General features: G+C 48.0%; 1 protein-coding gene across 9 annotated transcripts in view; it reads right to left on the reverse strand.

Moving 5' to 3' along the window:
- LOC129710067 (growth factor receptor-bound protein 7-like) overlaps positions 1–23,221 on the reverse strand; it is a 74,879-nt gene that overhangs the window by 46,092 nt on the left and 5,566 nt on the right. For 2 of the 9 annotated variants that reach the window (XM_055656761.1, XM_055656757.1), the window contains exons 1-2: positions 11,988–12,254; positions 5,018–5,114 (exon numbers count right to left, since the gene is read on the reverse strand). In XM_055656761.1, the coding sequence (XP_055512736.1) occupies positions 5,018–5,114; positions 11,988–11,996 (106 nt within the window). In that variant the 5' untranslated portion in view covers positions 11,997–12,254. Of the gene's footprint in view, positions 1–550; positions 1,090–5,017; positions 5,117–11,987; positions 12,257–23,221 lie in introns of those variants that run through there. The other 7 variants (XM_055656758.1, XM_055656756.1, XM_055656759.1 and 4 more) reach the window with 7 other exon arrangements.

A 23,221-nucleotide genomic window follows, 5' to 3' on the forward strand; every position in this document is an offset into this window, starting at 1 on the left:
GGGGTGGGGTCCCCACGGGTGAGGGTCAGTGCCACGTGTGGAGCGGAGGTGGGGGTCGTTTGTCACCTGTCCCCAACCCCGAGTGTGAAGAGGCGACGTCAGTGGGATCTCACTGTTAATCAGGACCTCAATGAAAGGGAAGGCAGTCAGATCTGTTTAGAAGTTCTAACCATGGTGGGAGTTTGAGGCGTTTTGAGAAGGAACTGCAGATGCTGGAAAATCGAAGGTAGACACAAATGCTGGAGAAACTCAGCGGGTGCAGCAGCAGCATCTATGGAGCGAAGGAAATAGGCAACGTTTTGGGCCGAAACCTTCGGAAATAGGCAACGTTTTGGGCCGAAACCTTCGGAAATAGGCAACGTTTCGGGCCGAAACCCAAGGGTTTCGGCCAGAAACGTTGCCTATTTCCTTCGCTCCATAGATGCTGCTGCTGCACCCGCTGAGTTTCTCCAGCATTGTTGTCTACCTGGGAAGTTTGAGGCAAGTGTGTGTCGCCCTGTAACTGGAGAGGTGGTGAGCCATTTACACGAGACCAGTTTGCGGCACTGACCTTTTACCTTGGGGCACATTGGCGAGCAGCAAGAGGAGTCTGTCTGCATGCGGGAAGTGGCGTTGCAGTTGCGGCAGCTTCCAGAACAGCCGCCAGGTTACACTGTGCTGTCAGTCAGTCAGTCAGTCTCTGCGCTGCTGCTGCTTGAACCTGGGTCCAGTACAGCCCCTCTAGAGAGAGGCAGAGCGAACGAGCTTGCTGCAGAGAGCGTGATTCAAGCTTCACGGTGAATGTGCGCCACACCCCTCTCTCCTCGCACGCGAACACGATCATTGACATGCCAGAGGGGCCAGCCAGGCACTAGTGAAAGCACAGCAACTTGCCCCAGGCTGGCACCGCCTTGCATCACAGAGCTGGCGGCCGCTGCTGCTGCAACCAACGCTGCCCTGAGCCCAACACCAAGCACACATACACAATCCCTCTCCCAGCTCGGCCTAGCACTGACTCCCGTCTCAGCTCCCTCCGCCTGCCACACGAGTAATCATTAACCAACAGGGAAATTCCACCTCTAATCTGCTATTACTCTTACAGAGCAGATAGGAAAGGTTGCAGTGGAATGAGGAGCGGCTCCGTGCGGAGGAGAGGTGACCAATAATAATAATAATAATAATAATAATCTTATTTATATAGCACATTTTCAGTCAACTTGCATTGACCCCAAAGTGCTTCACATAATTACATTACACTACACACAGGCAAAGGTGGGTGAAGTGTCTTACCCCAAGGACACAACGACAGTATGCACTCCAAGCGGGATTCGAACCAGCTACCTTCCGGTCGCCAGCCGAACACTTAGCCCATTGTGCCATCTGTACCAACATCCATGTCCCAGCTGGAGACCCAGGAACTCAAGGCCAACTCCACAATTCAATCAGTCACGCCCCAGAATCATACAGCATGGAAACAGGCCCTTCGGCCCAACTTGCCCACACTGACCAAGATTCCCATCTATACCTGCCTGTGGGCCCATATTCCTCTCATCCATGAACCTGTCTGAATGTCTATTAAACATTGTTCCAGTACTTGCCTCAACTACCTCCTCTGGCAGCTCGTTCCGTACACTCACCGTGTGAAAACATTGGCCCTCAAGGTTCCTATTAAATATTTTCCTTCACAATTTAAACCCATGTCCGCTGGTTCTCGATTCTCTTACTCTGGGTAAAAGACTCTGTTAATTCACCCGATCTATGCCTCTCCAAGTCAGGACAACAGTCCCCAAATATTCAGGACAATGAACAAAACATAGATTATAGGTGCAGGAGTAGGCCATTCAGCCCTTCGAGCCAGCACCGCCATTCAATATGATCATGGCTGATCATCCGAAATCAGTGCCCCGTTCCTGCCTTCTCCCCCTTTCCCTTAGCCCTAAGAGCTAAATCTAAATCTCTCTTGAAAACATCGAGTGAATTGTCCTCCACTGCCTTCTGTGGCAGAGATAAAACAGAGCATGATCGGGAGAATTTGGCGTGACCTTTAAAGCAGCACATGACTGGTACAGGGACACAGGGCAGCTCCAGAGTTCAGTGGAACAGATCACACACACTCCATGGTGCTCAGAGTGAGCTCCAGCTAACAACACGCTGCCAACACAATGTAACTCATGAGCAAACAATGTTTTGTTTGGTTCATTGATTGTCCCATAGTAACACCAGAGTGGGTGAGGTGTGGCTGGAAGCAGCTACCTTGAAGGGAGGAGGTATAAATGTTGCAGAGTTGCAGCCATGTCTCACTGCCTGGTGCTGATGGTGTCGCCATGGGGGCAGGGTGGGCTTTACCCACTGAGGGGCAGAACACAGCAGAAGGGGCAATGTAAGGATGATACTCTTGCCACCAGTCCATGCATCTTGCACGTTGAGTCTCAGCTCAACAATGCTGGCTGAACTAAGTGTGATTATACCGGGCAGTAATGAGGTGGCAGGGGATTTGAAACAATCCAACTGTCTTCACAGATGAAGGTAGCGGACACAGCTACAGCTCTGGTGACAGGAGCTCAAAGAAATGAGCATCAGAAAGCTAATAGCACTGGAGGTCAATAAGAGTCTGAAGACAAGTCCTGACCCACAATATCACCTGTGCATTCCCTCTTGATCCACTGAATTCCTCCTGCACTTGGTGTCTTACACTAGATTCCAGCATCTGCAGTTCCTTGTGCCTCCCTCAATGGGATTAAAAGCCGATTATGCCATTGTAGCTCTGACTTGCATCTCAGTATTTTTAAGGAAGTGGCTCTGCTCAGTGGATGCACTGGTTTGTAACCAGCTGAATGAGTTAATTCTTGTCACCTCAGTTTAAACTGAATTCCATCCTGAACTTTGCCTTTTGAGATCTGGCCTGTTTGATCATAGTTTGGAAGTGAGTCCACTATAAAAGCAGAATGGAGAAGATGGCAGGGTTAGCCTGAACACAACCTGGTGCAAGCAGTGCATTCACCAACACACTGCTGGACCAAGGACAGTGCAACCCGGTCTCTGGGTAACATGATTCTGGGAGGAGTTAGCGGGGGAGGTGGTGACAGGACTTTCCCCGCTGAAAGTCCAGAATAAGACAGTAACATCTCGGGGTGAAGGGTCAGTGACAAGAAGTTTACTCAGTTAGCAGGTTGTGAATGAAGGTGAACATATTCTAGGTGGAGACCAATAGATGTCCGGACACCAGGGAACTGAGGGATGTGAGGATAAGTGGGAAGCAATGCGTGGGATAAGTGGGAACTACTGGCTCATTCCCAAGTTCCCTTCACTCCCACACACACACTGTGTACACATGGCAACCTTAGAGAGGAGGAGCTGTGAGCAACAAGGAGTGAGCAGCTGATGATAACCCCCTGGGCCAGAGCGGCTGGTCACAGGGCTGATGCAGGCAGTCCAAACACCCACCCACACCTCTCTCCCGACCTATGTGGACAGTATTGCCAGCACTGAGCTACGAAACCAATATGACACAAGCGTTAAATCGGCCTTACATCCTGAGCTCAGTTTGCAAACAATGAAATAACTGTCTTGTTAAAATGAGTTGCCATTGTGAGGGAGTGTGTGTGACCCCCCACCCCCCCACCCACCTCCCCCGCACCCCCCCACCCCCCCACAGTAACTCCAGACCCAACCTCTAGAACACTTTCACTCACTCACGGTGCAAATGTCAGCATTTAATTCACAGTTTCCGTGGCAATGTGGGCAGCCAACACGGACCTGAGCACCAATATGACACGCATGATGTGACAGGGACCTCTGTCTGCTCCCTCCCTCCCTCGAACACAACCCTGGGCAGCAGCAGAACCCTACACGGCATGTCTGCTGCTCCACCCTGTAGGTGCTGGCATGGACATGGCACCAGTGTGACCAGTCTGGCAGCTGACAATGTGGCCACAGTTAACAGGAGCAAAAGGTCTCTGGTGTAAAGTCACGAGCTGTAAGTACTCATCTCCACACCACAGCTGAAGAATGGGCGATGGTGTCCATGGTCCACTGTGTGTGTGTGTGTGGGACAATGCAACTTACTGTGGCTCCACACAGCTGGTGCCTGCCCATGGCTGGACAGTACCTAGTCTTGCAGAGATCCTGCACCAATGAATCAGCCCAGGTTGGATACATGGTGGTTTAAATACAATAACACATGGGTGGGAATGAGTGGCAGGACGCGGGCAACTGCAGAGGCTCAGTGGGATTTATATGTAAATCATAAATGCTAGCCTAGATATTTGTGCTGATTATTACACTGGCACTATCACATTATTGCACGCTAACCAGTCAAGAGAAAGACAAGACATGATTACAATCGAGGAACGACCTGAATACGTTTAGTGCAAGATATAGTCCAGTAAAGTCCGATCAAAGATAGTACGAGGGTCTCCAATAAGGTAGATAGTGTCCAGGGCTGTCCTCCAGTACACATTCTCCTGCTAACACAAAGTGGAGTGGAGACAGGGCCTCACTGCAGCCTCTACATTATGTAGTGTGTGTAGCCCAGTCCCTGCACTGTGGCACCTCAATCCCCCCCCCCCCCCACACCTGCCCAAACTTCACCACGGCAACACAGACACTTACATTCTAGTGTTTCAATACATTTGTATTTTTAACAAAACTGTTAGTGTTGGGAAAGATGGTCATAAAATATCAAATAACAAATATCATAAAGTAAGTCCAAGGTTCACCAGTGTTTGGCAAGAGAGGATATCTGGCCTGGCATGGCCTACAGGTGATTCCAGACCTACCAATGAATGACTGTCCTCTGATCAACTACCAGAACCTGGAGATGGATGTCAAACATGGTCCAGGAGCATTAGGCAGAGAAAGCATCATCGATCAGCGGTAAACTCCAGCCTCCCTCCATGTTCATGTTCCTAAACTACTAATCCCCTCTTATACTGACAGTGGCAATGATCCATCTTGTGATGGGACTGTAACTCTGCCCAAGCCAAAATGCAGAAGGGGAAGAATAACGAGAGAGTTGAGGCAGCTGAGGGGGTCTTACCTTGGTAGCCGGCTGTGGAGTCACTGGATAACACCTGAGGGTGGCCCTTAATCCACTCACGTAACCTGCAGATGGCCCTCATGTCCACATTCTCCTGCTAACAGAGTGTGCCGTCAGATAGAAACATAGACATAGAAACATAGAAAATAGGTGCAGGAGTAGGCCATTCGGCCCTTCGAGCCTGCACCATTCGCCATTCAATATGATCATGGCTGATCATCCAACTCAGTATCCCGTACCTGCCTTCTCTCCATACCCCCTGATCCCCTTAGCCACAAGGGCCACATCTAATATAGCCATTGAACTGGCCTCAACTACCTTCTGTGGCAGAGAGTTCCAGAGATTCACCACTCTCTGTGTGAATTTTTTTTTTTCTCATCTCGGTTTTAAAGGATTTCCCCTTTATCCTTAAACTGTGACCCCTTGTCCTGTTCTTCCCCAACAGGGAACAGTCTTCCTGCATCTAGCCTGTCCAACCCCTTAAGAATTTTGTAAGTTTCTATAAGATCCCCCCTCAATCTTCTAAATTCTAGCAAGTACAAGCCAAGTCTATCCAGTCTTTCTTCATATGAAAGTCCTGACATCCCAGGAATCAGTCTGGTGAACCTTCTCTGGCAAGAATGTCTTTCCTCAGATTTGGAGACCAAAACTGTACGCAATACTCCAGGTGTGGTCTCACCAAGACCCTGTACAACTGCAGTAGAACCTCCCTGCTCCTATACTCAAATCCTTAAGATATGCTGCAAAGGTTGGACTTGCTCAGAACAGCTTCATTAAATGTAATGGTGTTAGATGTTGGAGATACAGCATGAACACAGGCCCTTCGGCCCACCAAGTCTGAGCCGTCTCCATCTTCACTAGCATTATCCTACACATTAGGGACAATTTACAATTAAAAGCCAGTTAACCTGCAAACCTGAACGCCTTTGGGGTGTGGGAAGATGCCAGAGCACCCAGAGAAAACCCACGCAGGTCACAGGGAGAACGTACAAACTCTGTACAGACAGAACCCGTACAGGAATGAACCCGGGTCTCTGGTGCTGTAATACTACAACTCTACCACTGTAAACGCATAGTTTAGTTCACTCTATGCTGATGTTTCTCCCTGGATTGCTCGAACCCAGTGTTCACTCTCCCTTTGCTGAATTCTGTAACGTTCCTTGTCCTCCAGTTTCTGTTCTTTCTTGGATGGCAATGAGATCTTCTCACCAATTTAATACTGAACTTCTCTTATTAATCACAGCTCAACAACTTTACCTGTAAGGCTTCTGTGCCTTAAAGGATATATCATTGTTGTGTTACATTTTAAATGTTATTGCTGGTTTACTTCATACAATAGACAATAGACAATAGTTGCAGGAGTAGGCCATTCGGCCCTTCGAGCCAGCACCACCATTCAATGTGATCATGGCTGATCATCCCCAATCAGTACCCCGTTCCTGCCTTCCTCCCCATATCCCTTAACTATCACTCTCCATAAGAGCTCTATCTAACTCTCTCTTGAAAGCATCCAGAGAACCAGCCTCCACCGCCCTCTGAAGCAGAGAATTCCACAGACTCACACCTCTCTGTGTAAAAAAGTATTTCCTCATCTCCATTCTGAATGGCTTACCACTTATTCTTAAATTGTGGCCCCTGGTTCTGGACTCCCCCAACATCGGAAACATGTTTCCTGCCTCTAGCATGTCCAAACCCTTAACAATCTTATATGTTTCAATAAGATACCCACTCATCCTTCTAAACTCCAGAGTGTACAAGCCCAGTCACTCCAATCTATCATTTTAACTTCGTTTTCCAAAATACCACATTCAACTTATACCACTTGCATCTATTATTTACTTAGACTAAAGACCCTTGCATCATTTTGAATTAAATCACTTTTAATCGTTATATAATGCTGCACATTGCCCTCAAGGCATTGACCACCAGATTATTTATTATGGTTCTTTCATTGGACAATATCAGATCAGAGACGACCTCCACACACTAGCTTCACAACAGAAGACCATTTCCCTACACTCCGTGAACCTGGTCTTCCACATTTTGTTTGTCCAGTCTATTTTGGTCAGTTTAGTTCAGAGATACAGTGCGGAAACAGGCCCCACGGCCGACCAGCAATCCCTGCATACTGACACCACCCTACACACACTGGGGACAATTTACAATTATACCAAGCCAATTAACCTGCACGTCTTTAGAGTGTGGGAGGGAGCCAAAGATCTCAGAGAAAACCCACGCAGGTCACGGGGAAAATGTACAAACGCCGTACAGGCAGCACCCATATTCAGGATCAAACCCTGGTCTCCAGCGCTGCAAGTGCTGTGAGGCAGCAACTCTACCGCTGTGCCACCGTACAACAACTATACCACTGTGCCACTGTACAGCAACTACCACCTTGCCATCATGGGCAACTCTACCACTGTGCCACCATGGGCAACTCTACCACTGTGCCACCTTGCCGCCCTATGTTGTTCTAGTTGATAGGATAAGTGGTCACTGTGAATTGATCCTATGTGTGGGTGAGAGGACTACCGTGGGAAGTGGCAGGGTGTTGATGGGAATGTGGGGACATTAAATAGGGTTAGTATAAGTGGGTGCTTGGTGATTAGCATAGATTTGATGGGCCAAAGGGCCTGTTTTCATGTTGTATGATTCTACGACTCTATATGGAGATTCAAGAATCCGGAATGTTATTATTCCCTTATTCCATGCGAACTTCCCATTTCCTGACTTATCCCCTGTCCGATATTACAATACTATCTGGGGCCCATTGACGGATATCCCCTGTCCGATATTACAATACTATCTGGGGCCCATTGACCGATATCCCCTGTCCGATATTACGATGCTATCTGGGGCCCATTGACGGATATCCCCTATCCGATATCACAATACTATCTGGGGCCCATATCCCCTATCCGATATTACAATACTATCTGGGGCCCATTGACGGATATCCCCTGTCCGATATTACGATGCTATCTGGGGCCCATTGACGGATATCCCCTGTCCGATATCACAATACTATCTGGGGCCCATTGACAGCTCGCACTACCCTTTGATCCACACAAACTGCTTCATTTGATTCCTTCTCTCTATTGCCTTTATCCTGTTCTTATCAACATCTTCTCTCCTGCTTTTCCATTTTGCCTTTCTCTTCATAAAGATAAGTATCCAGGAACGTTTAATCCCCAACTTTGATCACTTTGAGGGACAGAGGAACACAACTTTTAATCCAGTTCCTCAAACTTCCTCACCGGATTGCCTTCATATCTTGCAGCTGCTTTGTTTAGAAATTAAGATTCTAGTTTCTGATAACAAAGTGACTCCCAAACACAATACAAGATGCTAAGCTATTGAGATCACTTATCTCCAGCAAGTCCATTGGTGCCAAGTATAAACTGACTTTATCTCATTGCACAATGTTAAATCTAACATGGCCTTTTCGCTTGTTAGTAAGAAGACTACCTTAAATACTTTGTATGATTATCAGTCAGACTATGACATTCATTTGGATTTGTTCCAATCATATGAAGATCAACAGTGCTCTTCCAGCCTAGCCCAAGAGACATGTAGCTTGATTCCATGGGTTATACTTTACTGGACTAACGCAAAGACTGGAGACTTTAAATGCTCAGGTGAGAATGTCCTGCCATTGTTGTTTCATTACTCCATCCCAGAGCTAAGATCCTTTCTCTTTGTGTCTGTATCCCCTCTATTGTCTATTCTAGTTTCTTCCAAAGGTCAGGTATCTGGAATCGTCCGTTAGTATTATTTATTCAAACATTTTTTCTGCAAATTCTTCTTGTATTTACACCTAGGCCAATAGTTTTAACGTTTTCTTTCACTTTCCTCTGATGTTATTAGTAACTTTCAAAAGTGGTTTGGACATATTCTTGGACAGGAAAAGTGAGCAAGTCTGTAGGTGGGAGCCCGGGTGGTGGGTGTGACTGGCTGGTTAGCTGTTAGGGAAGGAACAAAGCGGGGAGATGGCATGGGGGGGGGGCCTCTGTGAGGGAGGGAGAAGAGCAACTGGGCCCGGGCATGGGGGGGGGGGGGGGGGGGGGGGGTCATGAGGGGGGGGGGGTTGAACAATGGACAGTGGGCGACTGACGTGAAGGAGGGGGGCACTAAAGGGGGGGAGGATCAGAGACTTTGCAAGCATCCTTTACGGACGACTGTGTGTGTACCTTGGCAAGAATGTAGCTGTGACTTGTCACGTGACAATAAGTATTGTGTTCTATTTTCTAATCAGAGACCCGGGCCGAACGGCGTCTACATTTTGCCAATTTACTGATTTACTGCTCCCAATTTTAATTCAGAGAATCAAAGGTCTGACTAATGGTAAAGACCTTGAAACCCCAGTCAGAGTCACTTAAATGTGTCGCTGCTGGAGGACAGACCCATGACTCTGTTGCCATTGCATCTTCCCCACTGTGGCAGCACTACACTTTACATTCCGTTCTCCAAATAAGCACCTAGCCACTGTCTAAGTATAATCAAATGTCCAGAAGTGTCACCTTATCGCACATTTATAGCATGTTTAAGGAGATTAAAAATATACCAAATTCAACTGATTTGGTCCAAAGTGTTGCAGTTTAATATTGCTGCTAAAATAAAGCAGCATTTTCTTTAAGGAAATTTAAACTATTTGTCCAAAATGTGTGCAACAATTTGTACAAAACCTTTTTGAATTTGTACATAAAAAGAGGAATCATGTGATTAGGCCCAGTGAGTTGGTCTCCTACTAACTGCTAATCTGATCACCTTCTCACCCTTTCTTCAATCCATGCAAGAAATGTAATTTCTGAAAACGTTGGCCTCTGTCACTTCCAAAGTAACTTATTCCTTATTCTGAAGAAGGGTCTCGACCTGAAACGTCACCCATTCCTTCTCTCCAGAGAAGTTGCCTCCAGCACTGAGTTACTCCAGCACTTTGTGCGTATCTGTTGTCTTCTGAAGGAGATGTTGAGCGGAGGAGAGTCTGTCTTCTCTCAGGAGTGGGTAATACCTGCTGTAGCACCATACTGAAGTGAACATGATAGTCCTGACCAAACCACATTCCCCCTCAAATAACATCACTAAAACAGATTATAGAAACAATAGGTACAGGAGTAGAGGCCATTCGGCCCTTTGAGCCTGCACCGCCATTCAATATGATCATGGCTGATCATCCAACTCAGTATCCTGTACCTGCCTTCTCTCCATACCCCCTGATCCCTTTAACCACAAGGGCCACATCTAACTCCCTCTTAAATATAGCAAATGAACTGGCCTCAACTACCTTCTGTGGCAGAGAATTCCACAGATTCACCACTCTCTGTGTGAAAAATGTTTTCCTCATCTCGGTCCTAAAAGATTTCCCACTTATCCTTAAACTGTGACCCCTTGTCCTGGACTTCCCCAACATCGGGAACAATCTTCCTGCATCTAGCCTGTCCAACCCCCTTAAGAATTTTGTAAGTTTCTATAAGATCCCCCCTCAATCTTCGGTCTACTTTCCTGTTTTTGCCACCAAAGTGGATAACCTCACATTTATCCACATTATACTGCATCTGCCATGCATTTGCCCACTCACCCAGCCTATCCAAGTCACCTTGCAGCCTCCTAGCATCCTCCTCACAGCTAACACTGCCCCCCAGCTTTGTGTCATCTGCAAACTTGGAGATGTTGCATTCAATTCCCTCGTCCAAATCATTAATATATATTGTAAATAGCTGGGGTCCCAGCACTGAGCCTTGCGGTACCCCACTAGTCACTGCCTGCCATTGTGAAAAGGACCCGTTTACTCCTACTCTTTGCTTCCTGTCTGCCAGCCAGTTCTCTATCCACATCAATACTGAACCCCCAATACTGTGTGCTTTAAGTTTGCATACTAATCTTTTATGTGGGACCTTGTCGAAAGCCTTCAGAAAGTCCAGATATAACACGTCCACTGGTTCTCCCTTATCCACTCTACTAGTTACATCCTCGAAAACTGTGGTCACAGACAGGCTGCCTTGTTTCCAAAGTTTCAACAGTGATATTTATATGACTTAACTTTCTGCAAAACACGGTGGGATGATCCAAGACCTTAAAAAGTGACTTTCATTCGTTGCTGGGTCCATCTAGATTACAACAGCACACTTGTACATTTATAGCTCCAGACTGCAGTTCAACTCTGTCTGCTTCTATTTGTAGCTGTACTTTGTTGTTTTGGACTTGTTGACAATCCCAAGGTTGCATCTTAAGGAATGTCCTGGCTCTCTCTGTCACTCTGCTCACTAATGGAGGAGGGAGAGGGAGGGTATTCCCAATCTCCCAGCCCCACCCCAGGCACCTTTCCCCCCTGGCAACCTGCAGTCACCTGGTGCCCAGGGAGTGGAGTCACGGCCAACTCAATGTCACAGCATCTCATTGAGCTTCAATGGCTGATCTGCTCCTGGTAGCAGCTGACCCAGGGTTCCAGGCAATCTCCTGCAGCTAGTGCAGGGTAGAAGCTGGTGACTTGTGGCTAGAGAGAGGGAGTGCTCTGCAGACTGTTGCCCATACCTTGTGGGAACAAAGGGCGAGGCCTGCTTCAATAATGTTCCAACACTGACCACCTGAGACAGCCCTTGGACACCTGGCGAATGCCTTAGAGGTGAAGACTTGCAGTAAATGCACTCCCTTGAAGCTTCACCAATTAAAAGACTGACTGACCCCTTTAAGAATTACTGGAACCCATGTTTTTTTGAGCTTCATCCAGAAATAATATCAGGATTGAAATTTTCCATTTTGGAAATCTTCAACAAAGTCGGCCAAAGCTGTGTTGCAGCCGTGTGCTGTTTCTGCCGATATCTTTTACTGACTGCCAGCAGAATGTCGACCTGCTGGTTTGTTTAGCAAAGAGCTATCAGTTAGTTATTCAGCAGAGCAGCTAAGCTAGTCAGCCCCACAGACATTTAACAAGACTGAGGTTCACGGGATTTCACAAAGTGAAGGAGAATACCTGATACATCTGGATGTCACTGCTGCACTTTGTACGCAGACCTTGATACTTTGCAGAGAGACTCCGCCACCTCACACCTCTTCACTCGTTCTCGGCAAGTAATCACTACTTGGCAGCAACTCCATGTAAAGGGAGTGCTGTAACTTAATGGGTACAAGTCGCCGATCTATATAATGGCAGTAAAGTGACTGAATGCTGTCAACCATAAACATAATGACCTGGCACCAAGCCACAGCCTCAGGACAGATTGTAGACATGAAATTTAAAAAAAAAAATGACCCAGACGTTAGTCATTCAGTCACTTGTGCCAGCTGGGTTGTTTGGGTTTATGTCTTTCCCTCACCACCACCTCCCTGCAACAAGCCCGTCATCTCCAGCTCCTTCACTATCTAAACATCAGCCAGTCTCAGCCAGAGGACTCAACCCCATCATCCTGCAGGCTAGCGAGTCACCACCCTCTGAGTGAAGACCTGGCTCGCCAGGAGATAGCACTGGTCTGACAGTCAAGACTCCACACAGATTTATGAAAAGGAAGTCACGTTGGACTATTATATTGGAGTTTTAAGTATGTATCACGAAGATTTGGGGAAAAAACTGTGGTTATTCGATTTTGTGAGACTTTTCATAGATCCCCCAGGGGGTTGGTGAAGGTTGGAAGGCACAGTGGTGCAGCGGTAGAGTTGCCGCCTTACAGGGTCAAAGACCCCGTTTCGATCCTGACTACAGGTGCTATCTTTGTGGAGTTTGCATGTTCTCCCTGTGACCAAACGTGGATTTTCTCCAGGTGCTACGGTTTCCTCCCACATTCCAAAGACGTGCAGATTTGCAGGTTAATTGGCCTCTGCAAATTGTCCCTAGTGTGTAGGATAATGCTAGCGTATGGGTGATCGCTGGTCAGTGTAAACACATTGTATCTCTAAAACTAGGGTCGGAAGAAAGGTCCCAACCCGGAATGTCACCCATCGTATTCCTCCGGATATGCTGCCTGACTCGCTGAGTTACTCCAGCACTCTGTGAAATGTCACCTATCCATGTTCTCCACAGAAGCTGCCTGACCCACTGAGTTACTCCAGCAATTTGTCTATTTTTGCTTTATACAGTTCCATTCATAGTGAAGGCCTCATTCTGTGAAATAGAATCCAGAATTGTATAGCACAAGAACAGGCCCTTCAGCCCACTGTGTCAAATGTCAATATCAAACCTGCCTCACACTGGTGTTCCAGATACTGGTATAAACTAGCATCTGATGTTCTTTGTTTCTATATAGATAAGTACAACAAGGGGGGGATGCAAAATGAGAAAGGAAACAGAGTGCAGAATACACTCTGTCGACCACAAATATCGAAAGGTAAATTGGAATAAGGGAGATATACTATAAATAATGGGTTATGCATCGTGTCATAGAGTGATACAGTGCGAAACAGCCTCTGCTGCCCAACTTGCCCACACCGGCCAACAATGTCCCAGCTACCCTAGTCCCACCTGCCTGTGCTTGGTCCATAACCCTGCAAACCTGTCCTAGCCATGTACCTGTCCAACTGTTTCTTAAACGATGGGATAGTGCCAGCCTCAACTACCACCTCTGGCAGCTTGTTCCATACACCCACTATCCTTTGTGTGAAAAAGTTACCCCTTGGATTCCTATTAAATCTTTTCCCCCTTATCTTGAAGTTATGTCCTCTGATCCTGAATTCCCCTACTCTGGGCAAGAGACCCGATCTATTCCTCTCATGATTTTATACACCTCTATAAGATCTCCCCTCATCCTCCTGTGCTCCATGACCCAGCCTACTTAACCTCTCCCTATAGCTCACACCCTCAAGTCCTGGCAACATCCTCATAAATCTTTTCTGAACCCTAAGAAGCTTGACAATATCTTTCCTATAACACGGTGCCCAGAACTGAACACAATATTCTAAATGTGGTCTCACCAACGTCTTATACAACTGCAACATGACCTCCCAACTTCTATACTCAATACTCTGACTGATGAAGGCCAAAGTGCCAAATGCCTTTTTGACCACCTTATCTACCTGCAACTCCACCTTCAAGGAACCATGCACCTGTACTCCTAGATCCCTCTGCTCTACAACACTACCCAGAGGCCGACCATTTACTGTGTAGTTCCTGCCCTTGTTCAACCTCCCAAAATGCAACACCTCACACTTCTCTGTATTAAATTCCATCAACCATTCCTCCGCCCACCTGGCCAATCGATCCAGATCCTGCTGCAATCGTTCACAACCATCTTCACTATCTGCAAAACCACTAACATTTGTAACATCAGCAAACCTGCTCATCTTGCTCTAAAAGATTCTCATCCAAATCATTGATGTTGATGACAAACAGTAACGGGCCCAGCACTGAACCCTGAGGCACACCACTAGTCACAGGCCTCCAGTCTGAGAAGCAACCTTCCACCATCACCCTCTGCTTCCTTCCATGGAGACAATTTGCTACCCATTCAGCTATATAGAAACATAGAAACATAGAAATTAGGTGCAGGAGTAGGCCATTCGGCCCTTCGAGCCTGCACCGCCATTCAATATGATCATGGCTGATCATCCAACTCAGTATCCCGTACCTGCCTTCTCTCCATACCCCCTGATCCCCTTAGCCACAAGGGCCACATCTCTGTGGATGCATGAGATCCAACCTTCCAGAGCAGCCCACCATGCGGCACCTTGTCGAACACGTTACTAAAGTCCATGTCCACAACATCTACAGCTCTGCCCTCATCAACCTTTTTGATCACGTCTTCAAAAAAATCAATCAGATTTGTGAGACACGACTTCCCACGTACAAGACCATGCTGACTGTTCCTAATCAGCCCTTGCCCACCCAAATGCCTGTAGATCCTATCCCTCAGAATACTCTCCAGTAACTTTCCAACTACAGATGTTAATCTCACCGGCCTACAGTTCCCAGCATTCTCCCTGCAGCCCTTCTTGAAAAGAGGCCCAACATTTGCCACCCTCCAGTCCTCTGGCACCTCTCCTGTATTTAAGGACGACTCATAAATTTCAACCAGGGCTCCCGCAATTTCCTCTCTAGTTTCCCTCAATGTCCTCGGACATAATCTGATCAGGCCCTGGAGATTTGTCCACCTTCAAACACAACAGCACCTTCAGTACTTCCTCGACTGTAACCCTGACCCCTCTCATGACACTTCCAGTGACTGCTCCAATTTCCTCCGTCCTACTGTCTTTCTCCTCGGTAAATACAAAGGAGAAATACTCATTGAGGACCTTGCCCATCTCCTGTGGCTCCACATAGATGTGACCGCTTTGATTCCTGAGAGGTCCCACTCTCTCGCTATATACCCAATTCCCCCTTATGTATTTATGAAATCTTTTGGGATTGTCCTTAATGCTACCTGCCAGAGCTATCTCCTAACCCCTTTTGCCCTTCTGATCTCCTTTTTCAGTTTACTCCTTAGTTCCTGAAACTCCTCCAGGGATGCACTTGATCCCAGCTGCCTATACCTGTCATAGAAACATAGAAACATAGAAATTAGGTGCAGGAGTAGGCCATTCGGCCCTTCGAGCCTGCACCGCCATTCAATATGATCATGGCTGATCATCCAACTCAGTATCCCGTACCTGCCTTCTCTCCATACCCCCTGATCCCCTTAGCCACAAGGACCACATCTAACTCCCTCTTAAATATAGCCAATGAACTGGCCTCAACTACCCTCTGTGGCAGAGAGTTCCAGAGATTCACCACTCTGTGTGTGAAAATTCACCACTCTCTGTCCCATGCATCCTTCTTGTTTTTGACCAACGCCTCAATTTCCCTCGTCAGCCAAGCTTCCTTACGCTTGCCTGCTTTGCCCTTCACTCTAACGGGGACATACACATCCTCAGCTTTCTTCAGTGCACATTTAAAAACATCCCATTGTTCCTTTCCCCTCAAATAACCTGCTCCAGTCAACTTGAGCGAGACTTCTCTCATACCCTCAAAGATGGCCTTACCCCAGTTGATCATTTTAACACGTGGACCCTCTCCGTCCCCATCCATAACTATCTTAAACCTAATCGAACTGTGATCACTTGATCCAAAAGGCTCCTCCACACACACTTCATAAACTTGCCCTTCCCAATTTCCCAATACTAGATCCAGCGTTGTCCCCTCACGTGTGGGGGCCTCCACATTCTGCTTAAGAAAACTCTCGTGAATAATTTTGAGGGCAATAGACAATAGATAATAGGTGCAGGAGTAGGCCATTCGGCCCTTCGACCCAGCACCGCATTTCAATGTGATCATCCACATTCAGTACCCAGTTCCTGCCTTCTCCCATATCCCCTGACTCCGCTATATTTAAGAGCTCTAACTCACTCTCTCTTGAAAGTATTCAGAGAACCGGCCTCCACCGCCCTCTGAGGCAGAGAATTCCACAGACTCACAACTCTCTGTGTGAAAAAGTGTTTCCTCGTCTCCGTTCTAAATGGCTTACCCCTTATTCTTAAACTGTGGCCCCTGGTTCTGGACTCCCTCAATATCGGGAACATGTTCCCTGCCTCTAGCGTGTCCAAACCCATAATAATCTTATGTTTCAATAAGATCCCCTCATTCTTCTAAATTCCAGAGTGTACAAGCCCAGCCACTCCATTCTCTCAGCTTACGACAGTCCTGCCATGCCAGGAATTAACCTTGTGAACCTACGCTGGGCTCCCTCAATAGCAAGAATGTCCTTCCGCAAACTCGGGGACCAAAACTGCACACAATACTCCAGGTGTGGTCTCACTAGGGCCCTGTACAACTGCAGAAGGACCTCTTTGCACCTATACTCAACTCCTCTTGTTATGAAGGCCAACATGCCATTAGCTTTCTTCAGTGCCTGCTTACTTTCAGTGACTGATGAACAAGGACCCCCAGATCTCATTGTACTTCCCCTTTTCCCATTAACAATATACTGCACTTTTCCTTACACTCGACCTCCCAAAGTGCAACTTGCTGAAATGAAACTCCATCTGCCATTTCCCTGGCCATATCTGTAACGGATCCACATGGCACCGTGTCCTTGCTCACAGCCGATAATTCCACTTATTGCGATTGTGTTCAACTACGGTATGATTTGATTGGATCGCACACAAACAAAGTACATGTGACAATAATAGACCACTATATGTAGAGAGGTGAAAGCTGAGGATGCTGGAGAGGTGAGAGGAATGATACATGGAGCCAAGAGCAGAACTCACTACAAAATAGTTTGCAGGAGCCCTGCCTTTACAGTGACCAGTCACCGGCAGCCTGTGTGTATGACTAGTCACTGCGCACACACACATTAACCCATCATTCTACACAGACAGTAACCAGGACATTATAATTGTCCTCACATTACATTGGGCTCCTTTAAAACCATGGACACAATAATGTTACAGTCTGTGATGTGACTGATGCTCATTTATAAGTCACAGCAGCTCTGCCTGTGCACATTAAACCATGGAATGTGCTGTATCTGCAGAGGGTTATAAGTTGGAATTACGGTAGTGTTGCCTCCTCCCACACCCACGTGAGCATTATCTAATTGTACCAAGAAACAGCAACGCTTTCTAGGAATCCACTGAGCGTTTGTTATTCAATTATCCACAACCAGCAGTTTTATTGAAAGCTACAGTGGGGTCAAAACCATGGCAGGATAATGAAATTCCCTCGTCCAGAACACCAGTCTTTCAAGCATATTTAATCCTTCTCCCTCACTCTGCACGCTGGAAGGAACAGAACTACAAAGAAAGTTAGCGTGCATGAGAGGCATTCAGCATAACAAGATGGCATAGGCTTCACTACGTGAAATTCACCCACAGTATCCCACATCTACCATCATTTGCCACCTTTGCTAAGTAGTGGGCACCACCATATGTGCTTCTGTACGCCAGCCATTGCTACATTAACTCTTTCACCACCCACTGTATCAGCCTCTGTTGCTCTCTGGGTGCAAGGAGGGGCGAGGGGAGTGTTTCAGAAACAACCATGGACAAGAAACATGCAGGCAGGGACAGGTCAACCATGACGTTGGGTTTTGTCATGGTGACAGTGCATGGTCAGTGAAAGGGCAGTGAAAGGTCAGTGTGCGTGGCGGTGTGTGGGCAGGGGAGGGGGCAGGGTGTAGAAACATAGAAATTAGATGCAATAGTAGGCCATTCGGCCCGTCGAGCCTGCACCGACATTCAATATGATCATCCAACTCAGTATCCCGTACCTGCCTTCTCTCCATACCCTCTGATCCCTTTAGCCACAAGGGCCACATCTAACTCCCTCTTAAATATGGCCAATGAACTGGCCTCGACTACCCTCTGTGGCAGAGAATTCCAGAGATTCACCACTCTCTGTGTGAAAAAAGTTCTTCTCATCTCAGTTTTAAAGGATTTCCCCCTTATCCTTAAGCTGTGACCCCTTGTCCTGGAATTCCCCAACATCAGGAGCAATCTTCCTGCATCTAGCCTGTCCAACCCCTTAAGAATTTTGTAAGTTTCTATAAGATCCCCCCTCAATCTCCTAAATTCTAGAGAGTATAAACCAAGTCTATCCAGTCTTTCTTCATAAGACAGTCCTGACATCCCAGGAATCAGTCTGGTGAACCTTCTCTGCACTCCCTCTATGCAATAATGTCCTTCCTCAGATTTGGAGACCAAAACTGTACGCAATACTCCAGGTGTGGTCTCACCAAGACCCTGTACAACTGCAGTAGAACCTCCCTGCTCCTATACTCAAATCCTTTTGCTATGAAAGCTAACATACCATTCACTTTCTTCACTGCCTGCTGCAACTGCATGCCTACTTTCAATGACTGGTGTACCATGACACCCAGGTCTCGCTGCATCTCCCCCTTTCCTAGTCGGCCTACTGTACTGTACTGTACAGTTCTATTGTCCAAATAGGGCCAGTACAGATGCAGTTTATACCCTTCACACCATTGTGTTGGGTCCCTCAGTTCCAGTCTGTGTGACACAGGCCTGTCACTGCCATGAGATTGAAGCACATGTAGAGTTTGATCTCCCAAATGCCTGCAGACACTGGGCATCTAATGACATTTCCCAGACTGATAGATTGTCCTTGTCAAAGGGATAGGTGGATACGCCATAAAAACCTCCTGCACAGGCACAAAGGTGGATAGAATGTGGCACATATCACCTTGAATTACTTGAAGTGGGGACTGCAGATACTAGTGTAGTATTGACACCTTGTTCAGTGATTAACTGAAGACTGTCAGTGAACTAGAACTAGATGAATATGGTAAAGGTGATCAGCACAATAGCGGCAGCTGTATAGAAACATGTTTTAATTATGAATTACACATGTGAACTTCCCCACTAACATGATGACTCGTGCGTGTCCTGACCCCGACCCTCTTGACTCCATCACTGGAGCGAGCACTGCTCCCAACATCCAGGTACAGCAGCATCACTCTGGAACCCAAGGGTTAAGGCAATGATAGACACAACAGCATCTCTGGAGAGAAACAAGGGGTTCTCTCACCTTACACTTCCTTATCTCTGTATATCCCCCTCCCCCGACTCAGTCTGAAGAAGGGTCTCGACCAAAAACGTACCCATTCCTTCTTTCCAGTGAAGCTCCCTGACCCGTTGAGTTACTCCAGCATTTCGTGTCTCTTTGGTTTAAACCAGCATCTGCAGTTCCTTCCTACAAGGTTAAGACGATGATGCCTCACTCAAACTGTCCTGTCTCTCCACCTCTCTGGGAAAGGTTAGGTTGTGGAATCACATTGTCGGTGACAGACATCACCTTTAAGGATATGATTAGGAGTCGGACTGTTACCAAGGTTTCCATCGTGTAACTCACCATCTCGCAGAGGCTGCTGGAGCCCGAGCAGTGAAGTCAAACTGAGATGAGAAACACACTGTGAGATCTCTGTTGCTGGGCTGGGAGAGGAGCCCATCATGTGGAACTTTGCTGTGCTAGAACATCCCTGAACATGAGATTCAGGCTTGCACTCGTGTGTGTATGTGTATGTGTGTGTGTATGCTTGGCACTCGTGGCATGCCCAGTGCATGATTCTCCATGCTGAGAGCAGAGGAGCTTTGTGATACTGTCACAGTGCACACACAGCGCACACACAGCGCACACACAGCGCACACACTGGTAGCAGTCACAGATCACACACAGCGCACACACAGCGCACACACAGATCACACACAGATCACACACAGATCACACACAGCACACAGACAGATCACACACAGATCACACACAGCGCACACACAGCACACACAGACACACACACACAGCACACACACAGCACACACAGCGCACACACAGCGCACACAGCGCACACACAGATCACACACAGATCACACACAGATCACACACAGCGCACACACAGAGCACACACAGATCACACACAGATCACACACAGCGCACACACACAGCGCACACACACATCACACACACACACACACACACACACACACACACACACACACACACACACAGCGCACACACAGCACACACACAGCGCACACAGAGCACACACACAGCACACACAGAGCACACACAGCGCACACACACACACACACAGCGCACACACAGAGCACACACACAGCACACACAGAGCACACACAGATCACACACACACACACACACACACACACACACACACACAGCACACACAGCACACACACACACACACACAGCACACAGAGCACACAGACACACACACAGCACCCACAGCACGCACACACACACACACAGCACACACACACAGCACACACACACACACACACAGCACACACACACACACACACACACACACACACACACACACAGCACACACACACACACACACAGCACACACACAGCACACACACACACACACACACACACACAGCACACACACACACAGCACACACACAGACACACACACACACACACACACACACACACACACACACACACACACACACACACACACACACACACACACACACACACACACACAACACACACACACACACACACATCACACACAGCGCACACACACACACACACACACACACACACACACAGACACACACACACACACACAGCCCACACACAGCACACACACAGCACACACACAACACACACACAGCACACACACAGCACACACACAGCACACACACAGCACACACACAGCACACACACAGCACACACACAGCGCACACACAGATCACACACACACACAGCGCACTGTACAGAGACACACACACACACACACAGCGCACACACACACACACACATCACACACACAGACACACACACACACACACACACACACACACACACACAGCACACACACACACACAGACACGCACACACACACACACTCACACACACACACACACACACACACACACACACACACACACACACACACACACACACACACAGCACACACACAGCACACACACACACACACACACAGCGCACACACACACACACACAGCACACACAACTACCACACACACACAAACCACACACAAAAAACACACACACAAAACACAGCACACCTAACACACACACACACAGCACACACACAGCGCACACACACACACACACACACACACACAGCACACACACAGCGCACACACAGCGCACACACAGCGCACACACAGCACACACACAGATCACACACACACACACACACACACACACACACACACAGCACAACACACACAGCACACACACAGCACACACACATGTGTGTGTGTGTGTGTGTGTGTGTGTGGAGGGGGATATTTAGGGCTGGGGTAGAGAGAGCACACACACAGCACACACAGCGCACACACAGAACACACACAGAACACACACAGCGCACACACAGATCACACACAGCGCACACACAGATCACACACAGCGCACACACAGATCACACACAGCGCACACACAGCGCACACACAGCACATCACACACACACAACACACACATCACACACAGATCACACACAGATCACACACAGCGCACACACAGCGCACACACAGATCACACACAGAGCACACACAGACACAGCTCACACACAGCGCACACAGCGCACACACAGCACACACAGATCACACACAGATCACACACAGCGCACACACAGATCACACACAGCGCACACACAGCGCACACACAGATCACACACAGCGCACACACAGCGCACACACAGATCACACACAGATCACACACAGCGCACACACAGAGCACACACAGATCACACACAGCGCACACACAGATCACACACAGATCACACACAGCGCACACACAGCGCACACACAGCGCACACACAGATCACACACAGCGCACACACAGATCACACACAGCGCACACACAGCGCACACACAGCGCATACACAGCACACACACACACACAGCGCACACACAGATCACACACAGCACACACACAGATCACACACAGATCACACACAGCACACACACAGATCACACCTCCAGTCACAGTCAAGAAGCAGGTCATCATTAATTAGAATATAAACAATGCTGAGAAAGAAAAGATTAAATGGAGAATGAGATCAGCCCACGAGATACATGAAACACTCAGAACAATCGTTGGCCAGTTTCCACCTTTTCTATGGACTGCACGGGCCGATGCAGTGATTCACCATCATTCCCCAATTCACCAGTTGCAGCTACAGTGACTCCCAGGACCAGCATGACATGTATAGAGTAAAGTTCCCCTGCCCCCCTGAATGATCCATTCAACAGGGCAGCACGGTGGCACAGCGGGTGGAGCTGCTGTCTCACAGCGCCAGAGACCCAGCTCCCACCCTGACTACGGGTGCTGTCTCTACGGAGTTTCTACGTTCTCCCCGTGACCTGCGTGGGGTTTCTCCGGGTGCTCTTCAAAGGCGACAGGTTTGTCGATTAATTGGCCTCTGTAAAAGCGTCCCTACTGCATAGGATAGTGCCAGTGTAGTGGGTGCCAGTGTCGTGGGTGCCAGTGTAGTGGGTGCCAGTGTAGTGGGTGCCAGTGTAGTGGGTGCCAGTGTAGTGGGTGCCAATGTAGTTGGTGCCAGTGTAGTGGGTGCCAGTGTAGTGGGTGGGTGCCAGTGTAGTGGGTGCCAGTGTAGTGGGTGCTGGTGTAGTGGGTGGGTGCCAGTGTAGTGGGTGGGTGCTAGTGTAGTGGGTGGGTGCTAGTGTAGTGGGTGGGTGTAGTGTAGTGGGTGCCAGTGTAGTGGGTGCCAGTGTAGTGGGTGCTGTGTAGTGGGTGCTGGTGTAGTGGGTGGGTGCCAGTGTAGT

Source organism: Leucoraja erinacea, chromosome 27, assembly GCF_028641065.1.
Source record: "Leucoraja erinacea ecotype New England chromosome 27, Leri_hhj_1, whole genome shotgun sequence".
NCBI lineage: Eukaryota > Metazoa > Chordata > Chondrichthyes > Rajiformes > Rajidae > Leucoraja > Leucoraja erinaceus.